This window comes from Chaetura pelagica, unplaced genomic scaffold, assembly GCF_000747805.2.
Source record: "Chaetura pelagica isolate M959 unplaced genomic scaffold, ChaPel_1.0 scaffold344, whole genome shotgun sequence".
Lineage (NCBI taxonomy): Eukaryota > Metazoa > Chordata > Aves > Apodiformes > Apodidae > Chaetura > Chaetura pelagica.
This window is the reverse complement of record NW_009953098.1, coordinates 294924-305611: the sequence shown is the minus strand read 5'-3', so window position 1 is coordinate 305611 and position 10688 is coordinate 294924. Positions and strand designations below refer to the sequence as shown.

Genomic DNA, 10688 nt, shown 5'->3' with positions numbered 1-10688 from the left:
CTTGGAGGACAGTGTCTCATCTAGTGCTGATTTTTAGTTACTTTTTAGTCTTCATGATAGGTAATGGTTCCTCAAAAATCAGTCAACAATTTCATTAGCTGAATATGTGATGTTGAGAGACATCTTGGGTGCTTCATTGAATTCTGGTACCAGAGCCCACTTCCTACAGAAATTCACACACTGCCTTTGCCAGAGTAGCCCTCACTTCTCCTCTAAAGCATCTGTCCTTTGCAGTAGCTCTGATCATGCCTTTTACCAGCAGAAATTTCTCTCAAGGCCTCCCCACTTCAGCTTTACAACAAATAGACATAGTAGTTAATGAAATAAATAGTTCAAGTACCTCACAGAGTTTAGAAGCTCTCAGCAGTATTTGGGGACTGGGAGGGAGAGTGAGGTGGGGGACAGTGACCAGATGCATTTGTACCCAGCATTGTGTGTGAGGTGCTGCCTTCAGTGTGTATCCTGCAGACAGAATTCTAGAGTCCTTAAAAAAAAAAAAACCAACCTCACAGAGCAACATGTTATCTTTACTCATGGCAGTTTCCACTGCCTCCTTTTTCTCTCTTGTCCTGTTTTCAGAAACAGCTGGCTCCAGAGTCACTTGAAAACTCCTCCAATGTTTTCCTGGGCATGTTGACGACTTGAATGGCAACAACCAGCCTCACAAAGGGCAGCAGGTAGGAAAGACCCATGTGGGCTACAGAAAGCTCAGGGCTCCTGGGCTGTCCTTGGGATGATGTTCCAAGAGCAATCCATCAAACACAAGCAGCACAGCAGTCACAAGCAGAGTTAGCATCCTGCCAATGCATGCACTGGCTTTCCTGCTGGGGATCTGAAAGAGGCACAGACTGTTATTCTCAGCACCAAGAGACAGCTGGGGACACTGTGCAGCATCCCCATCACACAGCCCCACATCCCATGGGCAATGCAGGAAGCAGTTTCTTCCCACAAATTTCTTGCTAGCATCTACACTTCATCTGAATTCCACCAACAAAAATATTTGAAAGGAGGAGGCCAAACGAAGATGAAGTGGTGTGTGTGTTTCAGATTCCATGTATTCAACTACCCAGATTTTTCTCTTGCCAGTTCTACTCATCAGCAATGGTTTAAAAGGCTCATTAGAAAGCTACCCAGTTGTTTAGACCATATAGCCATAAGGAAAAGACAATAGCTATCAGTACCTGGGGATCAGTTCTCTCTAAGTGATCCATCAGACCTGAAGAAAAATGTCATCAGTGGCAATAATTTGGATATGGGCTAATTCATCCACTGGTTCTGCTTTCCCCCCATGCTGTCATTGACATGAATGCAAAAACTGGGATGAGGCCACAAAGAGAATGAGGCCTTAAAAAAAATGGCACTTATTTAACACAGCCAGTACAAATCTCTGCTGCCAGAGTGGTTTGGGGCAAGATAATGGCATTATTCATGCTGCTGTGCACACAAGTAACTGCTGCATTTAGCAGAAGTTGCCTGGGCTCATAGGAGCAGGATTTGGGTCTCTGCTGTGAGTTTATGGGTTGTAGTGAGGCATTTCATAACAGAAACAGACACACTTACAAGGTTGTTTCCTGAAAACAAACTGCTGTTTGGTGCCCAATCTTGGAGCATCTATTAATGTTTGGCTTTTGGTATTTAATGTTGTTGCATCTGTAGTTGCAGTCTGAGATACCCCCATGAAAGCACATTGCACAGACAGGCTGCCTTGGTACTTACCTTTTCTTGCACTGGCCAATCAACATAAATATTAAGAGGCTACTTGACAAACTCAGGATGACTGGAATGAGGATAAGTAGCTGCTGGTCCTCTTTTCTGGACACTGCAAAGATAAACAACAGCAAATAAGCAAAGAAGCTTCCAGAACAGGTCATGATACCTCTTACAAAGGGATCAGATGCAAACTCAGTGCTTTCAGGTTTGTTACCCCGCATGTATTTATTTATCACAGATCTGTGCCAGGTATATGTTAGTGTTTAAGGTAACACAGTCCTTCAGGGTAACATATCCTGCATACACATGTAGCCACTGCCCTGTGCCTCTTCCCTGCCCTTCTGCATCTTGCAGCAGAGCCAGGGGACAGGCCTGTAGAGACTATGGGGTGCAAAGGAGCTGATGCAGGAGGAGGAGCCAGGAGGATGCCCTGCAGAGACTCCATGTAGCACCTGCCCTCTCTCACCAAGCACTCACTCTTCCACCCGAGCTGTCCTAATGCACAGCGGATGGTGCTGAAGTAGAAGCATTAATATTTTGGGGCTTGGCTGCTAAATGTGGGGGGAGATGCAAAGCTGCAGAAATGGCTGTGCTGGAGCAAGTTGATGGTGTAACTAAACCAGGATCCCACCTCCAGCACTGGACATGTGCAGCTGCCCATGGCAGCCATCAGTGGTTGCTCCCAACCAGGCTTTGTAAAGGATGTTAAAGAAACATTGGCTACTTTGGGTCCCATACCAGAGAAACATTCCTGTGTCCATTCACTCCAAAAGCCCTGGTCAGCACAGACAATGTTTGTTCTCCCTCTGACTCGAACACATGAAACCTGGCTTTGGTTTTCCCTGGAAATTGTTAGAGAAGTCTCCAGTTGGGTTGGCACAGACTGAGAAACAAAACAAAGAGAACAAATGTCAAGGAATTACTTGTCACCACCAGTTGCCCTCTGGCATTGCTTGATGTTTCTGAACATGTCCTCCAGGCTCTGCAGAACCTTGGATTTTGTCTTGGCAGTTTTAAATGATTTCATAATAGTTTGGGGCCAGATAAAGCCAATAAGACCATTATGGCAAATGATTCTACTGAAAATATTCTGGGTGAACAGCACCCTGTGTGTTGCCATTGCTGCCTGTTAATTTATAGAATCTTTCATTAAATTAGCTAAGGAGACTCATGTGTAGAATATGGCAATTAAATGTCTTCCAGGTGTCCCCTATGATTAATTAGTCCTTGTCATTTTTGCTATCAAAATCACACCTGTAAAATGCACAAGGAAAACCACCACTTCTTTGGAGAGATTAGAATTAGAGTTTCATCAGACCAAGTTATGCCACCATATTCTGGAGAACAAATGACAACCACCATTAAATGTCTGTGGTGACAGCTTTCTGAGTTAGCAGGCAGGAGGCCTGAGGAAGTAATTGCTCAGAGACTCTCCCTGGGCTCTGTTGCTGCTGAAGCAAATGCTGTGGCTGGAGTTCCTGGTGTTAAGCAGGAGCATGTGCCATGAAGCAGCTGCTCAGTGTTGCCACCAGTTAAGGTCTCTGCACAGTCATGCACAGAGAAGTTGACACACCCTCTGCAACTCAGTGCAAACCCCCATTTTCCAGCATGCCCCCCCCCTGCTGCCACCCCTCAGACAGGGCTCCCCAGCCCCTTCCCTCCCTGCAGCACCCTGACTTGTCCCTACCACCCAGGCAGCCTCGGCCTCCCCATGATCTTCTGCCAGCTGAACCTCGTACTCCAGGCACTGGGGAGGTGTTTCACCACCTGGTGGGCTCCAAGCCACCTGGAGCTCCTCTGCTGCAGACATGGAAACCACCAGCTGCTTCGGGGGTGAGGGTTTTGCTGGTGGGGAGAATAAAAAGGAGAGAAGGTCAAGAGGTGCAATCAAACAGCTCCTGGTGGGAAAGACTACAGTTAATAACTATCAACCTCTGCCCCTTTTCCTGTTGCTGGGATTTCTTGCTGTCAGCTAGGATGCTGCAGGAGCAGGATGTCACTGAGGCTGGAGCCTGGGTTGTTTGTTTTAGCTTGGCACATGAGCTGGGCTAGGTCCTTGCTCTGGGCTGCAGTGCAGTTTATCTCAGAAGCCCAAAGGCACACATGAAGCACATGGCAGCACTAATTGCATCCAGAAATCCTGCTTATTAGTGGCTTAACTGGAGGACTAGCTATTTATCCCCCTGACATTTACATGTAGGTAAATGGGTAAGTGCTGATAATAAAGAGTACATCTTTTGGGTCATCATGCTGTGCTTGGCTTCCTTTCCCTGGCTCTGATGGACTTGAAATCAACCAGACCCCATCACACCTTGCACTCAGTTCTCCCTGTCCCTTGTCTTGGTTAAAACAGCAAAGCCCAAAGATCTCTCCTGTGCTTGCAGGACTGGAGCTGCCCTTTCAGTTTCAGGAGTGGTAAATGAAGCAACTGCTGTAGTGGTGCTGCTAGGGACAAAAAAAAAACACACATAGGTGCTCTGCCATCTGCCCAGCAGACCATTCAATCTCAAATTGTCCCGTTGCTGAATGCAGCACTTGGAGGCACCCACTGACCCTCCAGGATGGGTGCTGAGTGGTGCTGCTCGCCACTCAGTCGTGTGCGGCACACGGCACAGCCCTTTCTCCAGAGGGGGAAAATCCACCCAGGCACATTACATCTACAGGAGTTTGCATCTGTTTGAGCCCCCTGTTGTGCAAAACATGAGCCTGGGGTGTGTGGTGGTCCCCAGAGCCCCTGCTGCTTTCCTTCCAGGCTTACCTAGGTTGTGAAGGCGCAGGGTGACATAGAGCGGCCGTAACACGGTGGCTGCTGCTGACCCGTTGACACAGATGCTCAGGTCCTTATATTCTGCCTGGCTCAGATTTTGCAACATGCAGCCAATGTTTATCCCGTGGTCCTGAATATAGTCATCACACTGGGCTGCGTGGTCCAGCCCCTCATACCTGGCAGGGGAGTAGGAAAACAGAAATAAAAAACCCCAAACAAACAAACAAACAAACAACAAAGCAATGGTAGTTACTGCTTGGGTAAGGCCTTTTTAAAAATTGGACCTAACTCTCCTCCTTGCAGGGAGGAGAAAGACACAAATGGACATGCACAGATGGCTTCCCAAGTTTGTTGGTAGAGGCTGCCACAGCCTCTCCCCAAGCCCATTCCTGGAGCACAAGAGGCTCCACAAAGTGCCACTGTGTGAGTGGAGCTGGGGCAGGATCTGGCCCCTACTCACAGGGGTACCCATCCTCCCATGGGGCATTTACAGCATGAGCAACCCACTCTGGAGTTGCAAAAAGGTCCCCTCTCCAGCCAAAATGCAGCAGTTTGTGGCAGGGGACATGTGCCACAAATGTAATGAGTGTTAACGAGCTGCTGCAGCTGATTGCAGGCAGGTCCCACACATCCAGATGGTCACGTAATGGAAACCCAGGAGAGGGAGTGAGGAAGAAAGTTTCTGGTTATCAGCTGGTGTGCAGGCACAACCCTGTCCTCTCAGGCTGCCTCTTGTCTTTGGGGGCCACTCCCCAGAGCTTAGCTGTGGACTCCATCCTGGAAAGACTAAGTCATGTTTCCTGTGTTCTATAAGACCACTGCTGGGTTAGTGCCCTTGAGGCAGGGCTGAATCCAGCCTCTGTGCTCTAATGTCTCCCTGCACAACACATGATGTTTTGGGGGAAAAAAAACTTCCTGTGGTAGTGCCATAAAAACTAACTCATGGGGATCAAAGGATGCCGTTAATTGTCTTCCCACTCAATCTCATTATACAATGGGACCCAGATCCAAACGCCTGGTTTTGTCACAGGCAGATAAATAAGGTTGAGCTTGTTGAGGTTTTTGTGGGCTTTTTTTGCTTTTATTTTTTTGCCAGAAACAACTCATGAATTTTCATGGGTTCCTTCAAGCAGACCTCTGTAGTTAGCAAAATGGTTTGTAATCAGTGTTTCTGCTTTGAAGACTATTTCCAAGAGCTACATGGAAACTATTTTTTAAAAAGCAGCCATGGTTTTCTGCATGTAGCCCAAAGACATGAACCCAAATGATTCCCTTAACTAGTCATCCTTACCAGAGTATCATAGGAATTAAAGCACAAATACAACATTTACTTTGTCCAAAACCACTAGGTCTAGCTTTGTTTCTCTTGCAGAATAGGATCATTAGGCAGCAGTACAAAAGAAAAAACAGAAACATATGTTACTACTACCTTTCTGTCAGCATGTTTGCTGAGAGATGTGCTAAGACTATGAAAATATATTTGAAGAGTAAGTTAGTTGCTAAGAAGTCCTGCTCTTTGTATAGGTTCCACTGAGCCTGGTGATCTCCTTCTGAATCCCACCCTAGAGAGATACATGCACTGTGATCAAGGGAAATGCACACCCAGAATGATCCAGGTTCATTTAGCACAGGGAAAGCACAAGGCTTTGTGATGGGCAACATGCAGAAAGCACACCCCAGGGGTGAATGAAAGGGAAAGGAGGGAGGGAGAAGGTATTCCCTGTAGAAGATCAGCACAAACCTGGTTTTAAGGAAGGAAGCAGGGATTTGGTAAATCCTTGCCAGAAGGCACCTGTTGCTTAGAGCATTATTTGTGCTCATTCTGGGTGGATTGTGCCATAAAAGCACATTGGATTGGCCATGGCATTTCAGCATCCTGAGAGGCTCACTTGCAGCCTGGCTATTTTCTCTTTTGCTAATACATACCAATAATACAGCCCATAATGTACACCACGAGGAGCGAGAAGACCTGGTTGCCAAGTGCACTTGAGGTATTCCCAGTCATGATAGATGCAGTGGAAATTCTGAACCTCTGATTCCAGCTTCCCTGTCAAATGAGAAAGAAACAACCACGACTCAGCAATGTACCATTCCAAAGAATTATCACTTTACATCTTTGAACAGCTGTGTGCTGCAGTTGAAAGACAAAAAAGAAAAGGCCAGTCACCTTTATTAGATATTTTTGCTGCCAAGTGCTCAGTTTCCCATAAAGGCCATTTCACTGCACTTAGAGCAGAAAGATGCATAACTGACCTTTTCATTCAGCAGTGGAGCTCATGCAGAGTAACCCAGTAGAGATGTGGTATGGGCAGAGGGAAGTGAGACCCAAGTGTCCAACCACAGTCAGTGGAAGCAGAGATGCTCTGTGTCTTACAGCTCAACAAGCCCAGGAGTGGCTTATCCATCCAGTGTCCCTCAGGCCAGCAGTGGGTCATGCAACAGACTCATGCAAAGTGCAGAACCACCCCAGGTACCAGAGGCTGCTCCTAACCTTGCAGTGGGATCTGAAAGGTAGCATAAACCCAGTCACTCTGCACCTCCACGTTGTCAGTACACTGTCCTTCCAGCAATGTCTGTACCTTCACTTCAGCAGTCCTGCTGAGGTCAAATCCAACTCTGAATTTTAGCTTCCTAGTAAAAATAACCTGGTTGAAAGACAGAGTAGGTAAGCACCTCTTTTGTCACTAAGTGGGCTGCAGAATTAGCAACTGTTGCTCCTGTTGTAGCTGTGAGCAGGGTCATTGTGTGCTGTAATGTTTGGCTCCTGTTCTACAAGGAGTCACATGGAAAAGAAAAGGAGTAGTGGACACAAGAGGAAAAATTTTTACAATGAGAATCATCAACCTCTGGAATAATCTTACCAGGGAAGTGGTGGATTCCTCAGCATTAGACACGGTAAGACACAGCTGGACAGAGTGATGCATCTTGTCTAGACCATGCTTTTGCCAAGAAAGGTTGGACAAGATGATCCTTCAGGTCCCTTCCAACCTGGGATTCTATGATTCTATCGTTTCTGTTGTGCTTCTCCAGCACCACCTTCTTCTTCAGTACCACCTGCTCTGCCCAGCCTTGTTGGCTTTGAGTCCCTCAACCCACAGGACATCAGCAATGACAAGACAGACTATGGTTCAAGGACTCCCCATTAGCCAGAACACCAGGGAGGGTCTGATGAGGCTACCACCATAAATCCAGATAAAAGGCACTTACTCAGGACATGAGATAATCAGAATCAGAAGGAATGAAAAGTTTTGTAACTGGTGACTTCCATGGGAAACACAAGCACACCCTGCCAGCAGGAGCAGCAGCCAGGCAGCACAGTGTCACTGGGCATAGCCCTTTGTGGGACTTTCTGAGCACCCCCTCTGAAGCTCTTTTTGTTGTTGTTGTTTTGGTTGGTGTTTTTGTTTTGTTTTTTTCTTTCTCAGACTTACTTCCCCCTTGGCTTGCTCTTCAAGCACTCCCAAAAATACATTCTTACAACATCTTGTGTTACTTGTGTTACTATTGCCCTGCCACACATCAATGAGACAAGACTGATAACTTTATCATAGAGCTGAATGAGAGCCAACCATATCTAAAAGACAAGAGTAAACACCCTTCTGGATAAAGGGAATGTCAGATCATTAGGACAATTAATGGAATTTAATATTTTATTTATTGACCACTTTGCATCCCTAAGGGTCTGTTGACACTGAGTTTCAGTTAAAGCCCTGAACATACTTTCTAAAAACTGTAGTGCCTTTTGCAATGAGGAATTATACTAGATATTGCTGGATTATTTTTGGCAGCAAGCACCACACCCTCTGACAGAAATAGCTCCTTCTCTGAGGGCTGCCGCTGTTACATTTCAAAACACATTCCCATCTGGCAAAAGACTGGAACCTCTGGAACAGCAGGGCTTTTTCATGGAAAGCTGAAATTGCTTTAGCATCACTGCTCCTTGACATGCAAACGTCAATCCATGCACAACAATAGCCTGGATTTAAGAGGATTAAACCATGTTTTGTCTTACCTTCCAGTCTCTGTCCCCAGTGTTTCTGTATTCAAACTTGTATTTCACTGTGCATTCACTGAAGGTTTGTATGTTGGGTGGAGGTTTCCACTCTACATCGAGAGAACCTAGAAGTCCAGGATCAGTGATCTGAAGATCTTGTGGGGGAGCAACTAAATTAAAAGCAAAGCAGGGGACAAAAGAGTGTTAATGTTAAGAAAACAAACAAGTCATTAAATGTGATGGGATGGCAACTGCAGCTCTTGATGCAGAGGGAGGCACTGCTGGTCTGGGTCCAGCCCTGGTTGTTTAATGTGTTGTTCTCAACCAATGTGCACAAGCTCTACTTCTGCCCACATCCCAAAACCAGCCTTTGCTGATGCTCAGAGAAAACACTTGAGGATCACTGAAATAGCACAAGGAATGTCACATCTTTGACTCTCTTTTTCAAGATGTTTGAAGTAAAACTGCTGTCCTGGGATGACCTTTCAAGTCCTGTATTTGCTTACTTTTAACTCATTGTATTTACCCACTGTCAGGACAACTATCCTTGCAAACACTGCAGTTACCAGATACACTAACACAGGATGACAGACCACAGCATGCTGTCAGGAAAATCTGTATTCCTTAACTGTAACAGACACAAATCACCCCTACTGCTTTAAACATTCCTTTCAGGTATATTAAAGATTAATGAAAAATCAAGACAAAAACAAACACAGAAGCATAAAAACAGAGAGTTAAAATCAGATGTATTTTGGGCATCTATCAGCTAGACAAAAATGTGGGTTTGCATTCCATCTGGCTTTTATTAAGCTATCATGAGGTGCTGCCATATGTTGATAAATCAACATATATTATGGATGAATTCTATCCTAAGACATGCTTCCTAAAAACCCAGCTCTGTACAAGGGTGTCATTCACATGACACAAGTGATTTGGCTGTTCAGTTTCATTAGTTCAAATTAAGTCAATTTTTGTAACATTTAAGGTAATCTTTTTCCCATTGCTAGATGTGAGTTTATCCACTTTTTTTTTTTTCACATTTGGAGCCCATCTCCTGGCAGTGTCAGTCCAACATCCCTACCTCTTGTCTGTTTTCAGCCTGGTCTGCAGGTCCCTGGCTTCTCTGCCAACTTTTTTGTGTCTTCATCAGGTTTTACACCATTTTTTAAAATAAATCCACTGTGAAAGCAGACCCTGAGAATATCTTTCAGTGGAAGATAGTGATATAAATCAAACTTTAATGTGCTCCTTGGAAAGTTCTCAGAGAACATCATTGGAGGATTTATTTACTCTAAGGAGGAATGAAACACACTACAAGGAGGTCTTAATATCCTACTTTACCCAGCATGTAAAGCTTCACGGGAGATTTGTTGCTACATTAGATGGCAAAGTAGGATATCATGGCAATGTTTTTAGGGAGATGCTGGGGCAAGGAACAAAAGACTATAATGGGAGACAAATTAGATTTCATGCATTTTTCTGTGTAACAATTAAAAACAATCTCCCACCATCCCATGAGTCCCACAACAGCTGACCTGGGTTCAGAGGGTGGTGGTGGGCTTGCTCCAGCTCCAGGAGCAATGGTGCCTGGCCCTGCACAAGCAGTATCTTGTATCCAGCAGCCCCATCTTCCCACTGGAGGTGAGGGTTGGGTACCACTAAGTTACTACAGGCAGGGATTTCCCAGCAGAAGCAGAGCCAAGAAATTGGTGAAAAACAGAATTTCTGACTGGAAACGGTAATTTCCTGCAAGTTGTTTGTGTCCTAAGCTTGAACAAAACAGGAGGATTTTTTCAAAACTATTGCAAAATGTAAACACCAATTCTTGCAAAATAAATTTTGACTTGGATTTCTGTGGGAATAGAAGAATTTATTTTGGGGATGGGGCTCATGTTTGGGGATTTGACTGTTTTTTTCAAATGTCAGCACTGCCTCTAGCATTTCTCATTTTCACAGTATTACTGACAAACCAGTCTTACTCACACCATTCACACAGAACACAGAGCTAGAAATACTCTGTTTCATTACTCAGCCATGAGGGAAAGTTGTTCCTTCATGGTTTGTGAAACTGCTGGCTCATCCCAGCTGCTTCCCACTGCCTCTCCCCACCCCACACGATGCCTAAGGACAATTTACAATTTCCTGCCCATTTTGCCCGTGGAAAAGGGGCAGCCTGCCACGTGCGCCACCCCCCCCCCCCCCCCACCTCTCCGC

The 10688-nt window shown here is 45.5% G+C and overlaps 1 protein-coding gene across 1 annotated transcript in view; it reads right to left on the bottom strand.

Moving 5' to 3' along the window:
• Positions 1-789: 789 nt before the first annotated feature.
• IL13RA2 (interleukin 13 receptor, alpha 2) overlaps positions 790-10688 on the bottom strand; it is an 11769-nt gene continuing 1870 nt past the window's right edge. Inside the window, exons 2-9 of the mRNA XM_009997053.1 lie at positions 8490-8641; positions 6969-7122; positions 6404-6524; positions 4469-4653; positions 3398-3555; positions 2449-2593; positions 1717-1819; positions 790-832 (exon numbers count right to left, since the gene is read on the bottom strand). Coding sequence (XP_009995355.1) covers positions 790-832; positions 1717-1819; positions 2449-2593; positions 3398-3555; positions 4469-4653; positions 6404-6524; positions 6969-7122; positions 8490-8641 — 1061 coding nt within the window. The remainder of the gene's footprint in view (positions 833-1716; positions 1820-2448; positions 2594-3397; positions 3556-4468; positions 4654-6403; positions 6525-6968; positions 7123-8489; positions 8642-10688) is intronic.